The sequence below is a fragment of the Panicum hallii genome, chromosome 3 (genome assembly GCF_002211085.1).
Source record: "Panicum hallii strain FIL2 chromosome 3, PHallii_v3.1, whole genome shotgun sequence".
Classification (NCBI taxonomy): domain Eukaryota; kingdom Viridiplantae; phylum Streptophyta; class Magnoliopsida; order Poales; family Poaceae; genus Panicum; species Panicum hallii.
Genome location: NC_038044.1, coordinates 14,161,577 through 14,174,822, shown reverse-complemented (window position 1 = coordinate 14,174,822; position 13,246 = coordinate 14,161,577). Strand labels below are relative to the sequence as shown.

Here is a 13,246-nt window from a genome sequence, read left to right as displayed (position 1 = left end):
AACTGTGACGTCATTGTCGTCGCTTTAGATTTTGTGAGACTGCGTTGTCCCAAAAACTTCCTTCAGCCGCATTTGCAAGAGTTGGCCAAAGGAAGGGCATGTTTGGATCCTTTGGCAAAAGGGCAAATAGCAAAAATTTTACTCTTTTTTTCCATTTGGACCCAAACACCCTATGGTAAAAGGAAAACAGCAAAACATATGGCAAAAGGGAAACAGCAAAAACAGCAACCCTATCTCGCATCCCGCCCGATCCCGCATCCGTCCGACCTCCGCCAGTCCGCCGCATCCGCCCGACCTCCGCCGGCGGCACCCCCGCCGCCCGGCGCCCGGCCCCGCCGCCCGCCGCTCGGCGACCCCGCCGCCAGGCGCGTGACCCTGCCGCCCGCCGCCCGAGCCGCCCCGCGCCCGACCCCGCCGATGCCGCCAGCGCCCGACCCCGCCGCAGTGCCGGCCTCCGCCGACCCCACCGCCAGCGCCCACCTCCGCCTCTCCCTCACGCCCACCGCCAGTAGCAGCCACTACTCCCTGAGACCACGCCCACGTCCTCACTGGCCGAGTCCACCGCCACCGGCGCATCTCCTCGGCCTCCGCCTCCGACGACCCCAAAAGCAGGATCGGAGATGGCCGGATTTGGGGCTGACGGGACCCGGGATGTCTTCTCCCAGCCCGAACCGTACTCCCCTGACGAGGGATTTGATTTTTACTCCGACGACGCGGCCCGGACGCCGGTCTCTCGTCTGGGCATGGAAGGTCTTGCCCTCAACTCGCAGCCGGAAGGGTGGCCCTACCTGGCGAGGTACCAAAGCCTGGTGCAGTCTGACAGCGGGAGCGGAAGCGACGGCCGCAAGAGGCCCGTTCGTTCCCCTCCACCGCCCCGTGGCACAGGAGGCCTGATCCGCACAGTTGGCCTTCGCAAACCACGCGGTCCAGGTCTGTCATCCAGCCGCGGCCAAGGTGGTGGGTTGCCACCTGCCTCGGTTGCTCCCGGTGATCCTTCTGGTCCTCGGCACGAGGCCAGCAACGGGACCGAGCTGGAGGATGACGAGGACGTGCAGGAGATCGTTCAGGTATCGTGATGGTTTGTGCTTGATAGTTGATCATTGCTATTTGAGGTTGACGACTTGGTTGCATACAATTTTAGGTTGAAATCAGTAACATACTAATTAATACGAGAACAAAAAGAAACATGGATCAGGTCCAATTCCGGCTTAATTCATAGGTTTTGATGATATGGCATATTCACCTTTCTTAGTTAATATTTCTACACTCAGTAGTTATGGTCACTTTATAATAGAACTGTACCCTGGTTATTTAGTTTCAACCTTCTGATGGATATAAAGTTTCCAATGCATGAGTAACCAATGCAATGGTTGGAGCTGATTCTTAGCTCCGATGGAATAAGATTGTACTGAATACTAACTGTTGTATTGGGCTGCAAAGCAAGATTTATTTTTCTTCTTCATTCATCAAGCAGACAGCATATTTTGAAAGAGTAGGGCATTTTTTTTCAATCTCACTCATGAATTAATATCATCTGTTGCTACTATGTTACTATCTCACTCATGAATTACAGATGCTTAATAATACTATGTTCTTATTGTTCTTTTCTATATTATATATGCATGCCATGTCCTCGTCATGCATATTGTTGTAGATTGACAAAAGAAAAAAAACTATTGCAAAGAAAATTGACAAGGCAAATTGGTTGAGTCACAATAATACTGTGTTGCTTCAACTCCTCTCTGAGCAAATAGGGTTGGGCAATTACAACAAAGGAATCATGTCTAGAGAGGGGTACAGGCAGCTTTGTGCAAAGTACCATTGCGCAACAGACTTAAGGCATGACACGAAGCAGCTCAGTGGGCGAATTAGGACTCTAAAGCAGATGTATGTGTTCATAAAAGATATGCACACTGACAGTGGTTTAGGCCGTGATGACCAAGAATGGCCTACTGCAAGCAAAGACTGGTGGGACACAAAAATAAAGGTAATTGTCCTTGCATTTCAATTGTGCAGAATTGAATTTTACTTAGCCATTCTAATTGTGTGTTGTTCTTTTTTTCTCAGGGATGTCCAGAATTCAAGAAACTGAAGTGGGGACCTCCAGAATATTTTGATTTGCTAGAGCACTGTTTTCATGATGTAGCTGTTGATGGATCGAGCGCATTTGTTCCTGGCCAAGAAGAGGATGAGGCGCTTTATGAAGATGAGGCATAGGGAAATGAGGAAGAGGAAGAGGAGCTTCAAGGAACTAAAAACAGCCCTATGAGTTCCAGCGGGCATAAAAGGGCTAGCAGTACAAGCACTAGGTCTACTGCAGATAGTCCTATCAAGAAGAGCAAGAGCCCTATGTTGAAGGTGATGAAGCAATACCTTCACATGTCTGCTAGGCAATCAGCTGAAAGGAATCTGTTTTTGAAGAAACTTGGGAACAAACAAGAAAATACTGAGGCAAAGTTGGAAGCTGCAATTAAAAAAGCACAACAGTTGGCAAAACAAGCTGGGTTAGATGAAAGTAGTCCAAAGCTTTACGCAGTCTCCCATATCTGCAAAGATGAGGCACTAATGAAGTTTTTCATTAACATGGAGACATCAGAAGGCAGGGTGGCATTCCTGAGAAGATATTGCAAGGAAAAAAATCTAGATTAGTGTACCATATTGATGTAATAATTGTGTGTGCAAACCATATGTGTCACTGGACATTTGTGTGCCTGTTCTATTTGTGTTGAACAATGTCGTTGTCTCATATGTTTATAACCCATTGCTGTTTGTTGTGTCATATGTCATTATCTCAGTTGTTTCCTGATCCATTACAATTTCAGGTCTCACATAGCATTGTCTCAATTATTTACTAATGCATTACTGTTTATTATCTCATAGGAATTGGATGGTCAGTTGGATTCAAGTGACGAAGAGCTCCTGAACTTGTTACAGGAGGACGCTGAGCATGAGAAGCAAGTGATGGAGACGATCTTCTTTTTTGGTATGTATCATGACACTTATATGCACAAAAATAAGAGGAGGACAGCTCCTGAAAGTGGTCAAGAGTGGGTGATGAGGAATTTAGCTGATGAAACAGAATGTTACAAATTGTTTAGGATGACACCACTAATATTTTATAAACTACATGACTTGTTAGTGCAATCTTATGGTCTCAAGTCAACATCAAAGTCTAGTAGTATAGAGGCCGTAGGAATGTTCCTTTGGATGGTTGGTGCATCTCAGTCAGTCAGACAAGTAGATAATCGACTGCAAAGGTCACTAGAGACAGTGCACCGCAACTTTGGAAAAATTTTAAAATACCTTGTCAAACTAGCTGCTGATATAATTAGGCCAGTGGACCCAGAATTCAAGACAATACACCGACGGTTGCAATGTTCGAGATTCAGGCCACACTTCAATAATTGTATAGGGACAATTGATGGAACTCATGTGGAAGTTGTAGTGCCAAATGATAAAAAGGTTCAATATCTTTGTCGAAAGGGCACACAACACAAAATGTGCTTGCAGTTGTAGACTTTGACATGAGATTCACATTTGTGCTTGCTGGATGACCGGGATCAGTGCACGACATGAGAGTGTTCAATGATGCCATCAACAAGTACAAAGAAAGGTTTCCACACCCACCTCTAGGTACAATACCAATCTGTGCAACAAGTACATGACATGTGTTGTTTTATTGTTGATTTTCTTACTAACAGAAAATTAATTTTGTAGGGAAGTACTACCTAGTGGATTCGGGATATCCAAATCGTGCAGGTTATCTTGCACCTTACAAGGGGACAAAATACCATATATCAGAGTTTCGTAATTCCACAATGCCCAGAGGTACGAAAGAGACCTTCAATTTTGCTCATTCTTCACTTAGAAATGTCGTGGAAAGGACCTTTGGAGTTTTAAAAATGAAGTGGAGGATGTTGTTGAAAGTGCCAAGCTACCCACCGGCAAAGCAAGCCCGAATAATTGTAGCATGCACTGCATTGCATAATTTTATTAGAGAGAGTAAGCTCATGGATGAACAATTTGATCGTTGCGACCGTAATGAGCACTATGTTCCAGTTGAGGCATCAATATCACAAACAGTACACGGGACACGGGACGATTGGATGAAGATTGCAACATGAATGAATTTCGAGATCAACTGGCCAATGCTTTGTACAATAGATAAACTTTAGAAGTGCAAATTTGTGTACTTTGTATGGAACTGTATGAACTTTGGATAAATAATTGTACGCACTTTGGCTTGGACTGTATAAATTTTGGATTGTCAATTTTATGCACTCTGTATGAAATGGCGGGAAAGGGGATAGGAGAGGGACAAAAGGGGTTTAAATGATTTTTTGCCAAAACTTTTGTTATTTGGATCCAACATCCCTAATGGCAAAAATTTTACCACTTTTAGCAAATGGCAAAATTTTTACCCTTTTGCATTTTGGATCCAAACACTACCGAAGTAGGAAAGCGAAAGCAGCTGCTGTCTTTTGCAAACGAAAGCAGTTCGTGAAAGACATAAACTGCAGCCCTGCAACGCACAAATAACACGATTTAATTGGGAAAATATGGCGAGACCAATGGCTGGTGAATGCAGTTGCCCACGACAAAACGTCAACAGCCTACGGCAGCTACTTCTCGAGTTATGGGCGCATCAGTTAGTCAAACTCCTGCAAAGGTTACCAAAAACAAAGATACGATGCCATGTCATAGACATGCTCGCCGCAGCTCGTGCCTGGTTACGAGTATACAGATGCAAGCCAGAGGTTGAGAATGGCTGGAACCGTAACACAACATACAGCGAACACAGCTAGCTCACATCACATGCCATACAATTTGGACGGAGAGATTTTTTTCAAAGCATTTGACTAAAGAAAGCATCGGTTAGGATTTACAGACAGGGAACGGGATGATCAAAAGGCAGCAGAATTTTTTTTTCTTGTTTTACTTTCCTATGCTTTACTTTTTGAACCTCCATATCCTATTTACGTCGAGGTTGGTATTGTTCTGGTGGAATGCTGGAGTGAGACGAAGGTTGCCCCTCCTTCGGTGGCAACATGCTTAAGAAACTTCCTTGAACAGGCTCCTCTTCGTCCATGCTCTCTGTTCAGAGATGAATGAAGGTAAGTGGATCGATCACAAAGATAAGATAGTGAAGGGGCACGTAAAATACTGGCTCTGCTCATTACCAAACAATGTCTTGATGGTCGGCCGCTTTGGCTTTGAAGTCTTTTTCTTCAATTCTGCTGTTGCACCAAGCACAAAATGATTTTGTCAAACTAAATATATAATTAAACAAGGTGAAATGTGCAGAGGATGAACAAGGTTAAGGGAGAGCTAACCAATTCCTGCCACTTCATCGTCATTTACAATTTCAAAGTTCTTGTAAGTATATCCAACAAAGTTTGCATCCTTCGATGGAAGCATCTGTAAAAGAATAGTATTCTTCAATTCATTGACAGAGGATAGTAACAAAATGAAGCTAAAATGCCCGATGCAAGTAAATTTTCTAGTCAACTTCCTAAATATCTGTGCCCTCCAAATCTTAGCAACCTTTGAAACACATAAGTTTCTTCATATTTCATGGTTAACAGATGCATGCTAGGAACAATAATACTTTTTCATGCCCACGGTGTGCCACTTCTGAGCACAGATTTGGCTATTCTTTGATGAGGGGGAAATCAATGAACAAACATAAACAATAAAAGATTACACTTGAACAGCAGATATGGAACTGTCTATAACTAGTTCTGTCATGTAAACTTCCACTACCAAAAAAAATTTCATGGAAAGTCATGCATACCTTTCTCCATGGGCCAGACTTAGATGAACTTTGCATTTGAGCACCAGTCTACAAAATAGTGGAAGAGATAATCAAATGCGTGATTAGTACAGCTTTTTTAAACATGTTTACTAAAATTGTCGATGCACTCATAATTCAAGTTTCACCAGATCATCAACAAACATGTTATCATTGAAACAATGAAAGAACAGAGTATTATGATTGGATAATCCCAAAACTAAGACTAATGCTGTTTAAAGCCCAACTGATATGAAAGGAAATCACACTAGATTCCTCCTGATCTGCCCAGTTGTATTGCCTAAGCAGCAGATAGAATTTGTGATTAGATCACTGAATTCATTTAATTGTATTACTAGGGATCTAACCTGGAAAGTTTTGAGTACCTTACAGAGAGACTTAGCCTACAATGAACAGGGAACCAAGGAATTATCAGATGGTGATATTCACCTCTCTGAAATAAACATCGCTTAAGACATTCTGGGGAACCCCTTTGGTGGTTTTGAGCAGTTGCGGCCTGTGCCCCAACCTCTATTTGTTTGCGCCAGTGCTAGTTGATTGGCTAGTTAGCTCAGAAGCAGAGTAGTAGCCTAGCAGTAGTGCTCACACTCAGTGTGCCGCTTTTTCCTCTTACGTCTGTTTCTGTTTCAAACTTTTATTTCCCTTTTCACATATTTCCCTTTTACTGTGAATGGAAATGGGGTTGGGCCTTGTGTCGAAAAAAAAGGAGCATTCTGGGGGAACCCCTTCTATTCAATCTGTACATATGCTAGCTGTGCCACAGGTAGTGTTCAAATCCAGAATGAACACTAATCGATATGAGAACAAACATGAAAATAGGCTCACAGACACTATATCAATGACTGGTATGTGCCATTGACAACCACCAGATTTTATACAGTAGGCAAATATTATTGATGCAGATAATCTGCAGAAGTAAATAAACTGGGAAAGTAGAATATTACCTCCTCAAATTTCTCAAAATTTTGAGTATCTAACTCGCCATTAACTTCTGGTATGAAAGCAGCTTTCATCTGATACAACTTATCCCATTGAACACCTCTAAACCATGGATGCGCCTAGAGAGGAAAGTACAGTGAAATTAGTTGGGTACTTGAGATTAATGCAAGGGTATGCATAAAACATGACGCACTTTTATTTCATGGGCTCCCTTTGTGCCTAGTCTCTGCTCAACGTTACACAAAAGCTTGCTGATGAGATCCTTAGCTTCAGGAGAAAGCTTTGCCTCTTCAGGGAATTTCAAGTGACTTCTCCAGTTCACAATCTGCATGAACAGAGAAAAACTAAGTTGAGATGCATGCTCATAAAGTCATAATAGTATTTTGCTTTACTACAGTAAATGAGGCAGCTGGGAAATTTGCATCCATACCACCACTTAAGATGCACTTTCCATCAATACCAGTGGGCTAGTCAATGAGATGTGGGATCTTTTTTATATAAAGGCCACAATAATTAAACAAGCATATAACCACCAACTCCCAGCCAAAATGTAATTGTGGTTACAAGACATAGTCATACTACTGCGGCACACCGTGTAATCTGCTCTCATGTACTCCCTCCATACTGGTAAAGAAAGTCGTTTAGGACAGCATTTAGCATACCAAGGAGTGATTAATTAGGGTAGAGTTTTCCCTGTTTACCCTTAATAAATAGGGTGTCGGGTATGTTCCTTACAAGAAAGTTTCACAGGTTCACTGGCTAGCGCATAGCACAGGGAGGTCCACGTCAAGACATTGCGGGTTCGACCCCTCCCCGGCGCGACTTTTTTGTTTTTCGCGGATTTTGCATGGCTGAATCGCTTGGGCGGCGCGTTGATTAAATGAGTGCGACGCAGACGGCAATCGAAGTGGCGCAGGGGCAACAGCATCCAACTTCACGCGTGGGAGCGCGGGACGACTTCCTTTGCGCAAACGGATGGAAGGGCTAGAACTACTTCCTTTTCATATACGGAGGGAGTAAGTGTTACCGGATTGACCCAATTCTATTTATGAAGTTTGCATCGGACAAACCTGAATATAGAATATGTATGACAACAGGGTGGTAACGGATCATGGCCCTAGTGCCCTTTTCACAATCCAACTTGGCCCTTATATATTTTTAGCTCAAAATTGTATAAGATTAGAGCCCGGCCCTTTTAGGGCCTGGCCCTTAGATTATCTAGGCTAAAATTTGAGGCCCTTTACCACCCTTTGACAAGCATATGTATCCTGCGGGTATCACACGTACCTTTCTGCAAGTTGACATTGGATCCTCTGAATAAAATGGAGGGTAACCAACAAGCATTTCATACATGATAGCACCAAGGGACCACCTAAAGGAAGAAAAAAATGTGATGTCAAGAATCCATGAAAATACACAATGCATAGGGGTATCATAGAATTACTAAGTCTAATAACAAAAGATAAAATTGCAAGATAAGAAACCTAACCAGTCACACTCCATTCCATATCCTTTCTTCAGTAGAACTTCTGGAGCAATATAATCAGGTGTACCAACTGTTGAATATGCCTGTGTGCCAAAAGTGCAATTAAACATGTTAACTGTGCTCTCAAGTGTATGGTCAGCATGACAAAACAGAAATTATGGAAAATGGAACAAAAATCTAGCTGAAGACATAGGAAGGACCCAGGTTCACCATTAACTGGTGTCATGTATGATTCACATAATCCACTAAACAATTAAAAAAAACTCAACCACAGGGGCAGACTCCTCCTGGTTTTTGTTCTAAGAAGGTGCCGTGTTTTGAACCCAGGGTCAGGACAGGAGTTTCAACAACTCCTGGAGTTTAACACTCTAACCAGTCCACCACGAGAAGGCTGAAAATCCGCTAGCCAATTAAGGCCTAGAATATTACTATTTGCCCGTTTTGTTTCCATCATAATGAGATAGGACATCATAACTGGTTTTGTTGGTTTGATAAAGCTCCATTCGACCTACATTGGCCACCCATTAGCCATTGACTCCACAGTATTCCATGATACTTGGTTCAGCATGGAAATATTGGTTTATGTCAACAAAATAATATATCCTTAAAACTGGGAACCATTATCATTCTTTTAGAAGTTTAATAATGATTGATTCAGATAGATATGTCCAGACTAACTACAAACTTCATCAGTGAAAACACAGTTCAAAACCTGAAAATTTGAAGGAGCTGTGTAACTTCTGTATGGCTTTATGACAAATAGGATGCCAAAAGTAGATAAAGTGCAGGCAGAGAAAATTGGGTCAAGACAATCAAATAAAAAGCCACCATAACAATGGATGCTGTTACCTGGCCATCGATAAGTTAACCCAAGTTCAGATATGCTACTTACCAACATTCGGCGATTCTTTTGCCAGTGTGATAGTTGCTCCTGCTGTGTACGCCTCGGTGCAGAAGGGTTGCTTAACCGACTGGTATTGTCAGGCAAAGGTTTGGTGCCTTTTCCAGGCGTATAATCTGGTTCATTCAAATTTGGAAAATTACTGCTATCCAAAGGTTTACACAAACCAAAGTCAGAAAGCTTCAGGTGACCACTGCGATCTAACAATAGATTGTCTGGCTTGATATCCCTGATAAAAGAACACAGAGATACATCATTTAAATTATAGGATCACCTGGCTTTTCTAGGGGAAAAAAGGAACACTTGTATGGTACCGGTGAATGTAGCTGTGCTTGTGAATAGATTCAATGGCAAGCACAGTTTCTGCAATATAAAATCTAGCTTCATCTTCTGTTAGTGTGTCCTTGCGCATAAGTAAAGTCATCATGTCCCCACCAGGAAGGTATTCCATGATGAGATATAGGAACTCTTCATCTTGGAATGAATAATACAGCTTAACTATGTAAGCACTATCAACTTCTGCAAGAAGATTCCTTTCAGCTTTGACATGTTCTACCTGAAATATGCACACATGTGTCAGAGTATAACATGCAAATCAGAAATAGAGACAATGCAAAACAATGCAGACAGACCGTACATGGTACCTGGCCCCTACGAAGCATTTCAGATTTCTTGAGCTTTTTCATTGCGTAAACATTCTTAGAGGTCTTCTCTCTACAAAGACGCACCTGCACAATTACAATTTAGAGTGGCATAAGTGACTCAGGGAAAAGAGTAGCATAACAAGTAAAGAAAGGAAAAGAGTCAAGAGTCAACTGAAATAGAAGACAGAAGAAAAATCTTACTTAAAACTGCATGAATCAACTGCACTAGGGAACATTTTTTTTCTCTTATTTTCTTCTTGAAAATAAAGAAAAGGTGAAGCCTTGTAGCGAAAAGGTATTCATCCAAATACATTGATTACATATAGAAAAAGTAACCAGCAGATGGCAAAGACATGACAGATTAACTCCAAGAATCTAAAAGCCCAAAATGGACATCAAGGACAAAAGGCTTCTTTTTCACAGGTATATTCTGAAAATCAAGGACTACGCCCTTTTCCATAAACGGTGAAAGACATAGGAGGTGAGTGAAACATAAGCAGCTGGTGAATCTGTCTAAGATGCACGTTCCTCTCAAAAATGGTTAACTGCCTGCAAGCCACGATAAAGTGGTCTAGTCCATCGAAGCAACCTTAACAATGGAGGAACATGAAAATGATATGGTGGAAACAGCCAGGCTGCATTACAATATTTGCGTGCACGCAACGAACAGAATCTCAGCACAAGCATGCATCAAGGGACCACATGACAATTGAATGCCATCAATTTGGACACTAAAGCTGACATGGCCCATAGAAGGTCCAAATACCAAAGAATTCTAACGTGCCAGATAAATGTCAGCAGAACAAGGACAAAAAGGTTAACTTCATCCCAGTTTTCTTACAAGCAAAGGAGTTATGTGTAAAGTTGTAAAATACAAGACAGAGCAGCAAGGCGGTATAAATTTCCAATTATATGAAATGTCCACGTTTATTTAGTGAAAAAAGATTGTATGATCAATAATGTCAAGCACAACACTAGTATGTGTAGAACAATCACAGATAGGATAGAATTCAAAATACAAAGAAATACTGCAAGTATATCATTGCTCTGGTCTGCACAAATTGTTAAAAGTCCAATAGCTGGGAGGCAAATGATGGAAAGTGAAATGAACAGTACCTCTCCAAATGCACCTCTCCCAATAATAGTCAAAAGTTCAAAATCTTCAACTCCCATCTTGTGTCTCTGCAAACGCATGTATTCAGTCTCCTTTTTTTCCAAATGCTTCAAAATATTATTTTGCTCTTCTACAGGAACTTCAGCATCTTGTAATTTTCTCTCCAACATCCAGCGCCTATAAGCAAACCAACATGTTATAGAAGTAAGATAAAAACATATTGCTGCAAGTGAATGCCATTGAGTAGAAGGAAACACAGAGAAGTAGATTGGTATGCAGAATTGAGTGTGTACGTGGTGGTAGTGGTGGTTGTGGGAGGGGGGTGGCAGCATGCGCACAGCATTTAGATGAGTATGTAAATTTACTTGAGTAAATTGTTTGTTTAATAAGGCAATCCTAAAAAATCAGCTCGTGCGTTATATTTTTGGTGTTAAGATATTGGTTTTGCTAAGTCACTGTATTCCTAGAAGGCTAGAACTTAATATAGTACCTAACTTGAGTTAACGTCATAACTGGGCTTTCTATTCTGGGCACAGCCAAGGTCCCAACACACTAGTAAGGACTTGATCTTAATCATCCACATGGCTGCACCTGTGTTTACCATTCCAGTCCCAACATGGCATGTGAATTGTTGTTGGGCATCCTGGTCAATAGCAGCAAGATGGGGTCCTTCATTTCTTTCCATTCTACACTAATAGTACAATCGAAACTTCGATTTTTGCTACTTGTATGTAAAAATCAATGGGTACTAAATCTACAGCTAAAGCAGGCAAGGGTACAAACAATTTTGAGTCCATTGGACTGCCTACCTCTCTTTCCTATCTTGCAGGGACTTCATCTGGGTCTTGTAGTGGTTCTCAATGTACTGCTTTGCAGCAGCAACCCTCTGTTTTGTCGCACTAGAAGGGGCGTCATCCATCGGGGGCTTTCCTGGATCCTTTCCATGGCTGGCAGCAACTGCAGGAGACTTCGATTTGTCCCTCGGCTGGAACTTCTGGAACCAACTTCTCGCAGAATCCATCCCCACTCACAATGGCATCATCTCTGGAACCAGACAAGCCTCTTATCCTGACCAAAGGCAGCAGGCACGGGGGGATGTTGAAACGGTCAAGTCACTCAATCCACCTCAATTGGATCAGGTATCCAAATCAACAACTCTCCGTGGAACCCGATGCTGGGGACGGCACCTCTATCTGAAACAAAATAAAATAATCCGCAATCAGAGTCGTTCCGCCCAAGTTGTGCCACCCATCGCACGACTAGATGGAACTGAAAATGTCAGCGGAACAGTTCTGATTTTAATAATTCAAGCCCGTTCGCCCACGGCACACATAAACCTACTCCGGATTTCAAAATTCGATGACGCTGAACTCGAATTGCCCATCAAAAGGATTATCTCCAAACCACGAAGAGAGAGCTTAAGATCTCAGCTCCAACCTTATAAAAAATCCAAAACGAATTTTCTCGAACAACTCCATTTCGGCACCCGGAGCCGCAGAATTCGGTGGAGGAATCGCATTGCCGCGGCGCGAGGCCCCCAAAAATCACTAGCGACAAGCAGCACCAAAACCCATCAACTAACCAGAACCAAAAACCGCCCAACTCGCTCCCCGAAACCAGAACCAGAGCCACGCACAGGCGAGCGCCAATTCGCCACCGGAGACCCACCAGACGCGCGAGTCCCCCCGCAACTCCCAGCACCAGCCCCGACCAAAAACCCGCAGACGCGACAGCAGTTAGAGAAGGGGAGGGGAACCCCGGGCCAGAACCGCGTGCCAAATCGGGCGGGCAGGGGCGGAGCACCCCGCCGCGGATCGGTGGAGAGGGCGGCGCTCACCTCGGCGGCGGCGCGGGCGGCAGGGCACGCGGACGGATCTCGCGCGGGGCGGCGCCGCGATTGGAGCAAAAGCTGGGGGAGGAGGGGGCACTCGCGCGACCCGCTTTTCCCTTTCCTCTCGCTCCCCCGGGTTGGTTGTCTTTTCGTGGGCGGAGGCAAACCGTGTGAGACCGAGGGGGGAGAGAGAGAGAGAGTGAGAGAGACTAGAGAGAAAGAGGGGGTGGAGGCAGAGGAGAGGGGTGTGTGCGTAGGAGGGGAGTTGCTTGCCTTGCCTTTGACTCGGGGAAACGAAACTTCCTGCAGGCTTCCTTGGCTGGCTGCCTGGCTCCGCGTCTATCAACCGAGCGGGGGCAGGGGCGGGGGACGGCGCTATCCCCTCCATCACTGTGCGGCCCACCTGCCGCGCACAACGCGACCCCCCAGCTACATAAATCAAATCAAATCAAATCGACCCCGCTCGTCCATTCTGCTGGGGCGCTTTTATTCTTTGGTGTTTCGGAAACGGTGGGGGGA

General features: G+C 43.7%; 1 protein-coding gene across 1 annotated transcript; it reads right to left on the bottom strand.

The window, feature by feature from the left end:
* Nucleotides 1–4,758: 4,758 nt before the first annotated feature.
* LOC112884933 (serine/threonine-protein kinase tricorner-like) lies at nt 4,759–12,937 on the bottom strand. Its single transcript, XM_025950582.1, has 14 exons — nt 12,734–12,937; nt 11,706–12,089; nt 10,899–11,073; nt 9,783–9,866; nt 9,453–9,694; nt 9,130–9,367; nt 8,241–8,320; nt 8,039–8,123; nt 6,945–7,076; nt 6,757–6,870; nt 5,795–5,842; nt 5,334–5,418; nt 5,181–5,237; nt 4,759–5,094 (listed from the first exon to the last, which is right to left on the bottom strand). The coding sequence occupies exons 2-14, from the start codon at nt 11,915–11,917 to the stop codon at nt 4,973–4,975; spliced, it is 1,674 nt and encodes a 557-aa protein (XP_025806367.1). The 5' UTR covers nt 11,918–12,089; nt 12,734–12,937; the 3' UTR covers nt 4,759–4,972.
* Between the last annotated feature and the right edge of the window lie 309 nt (nt 12,938–13,246).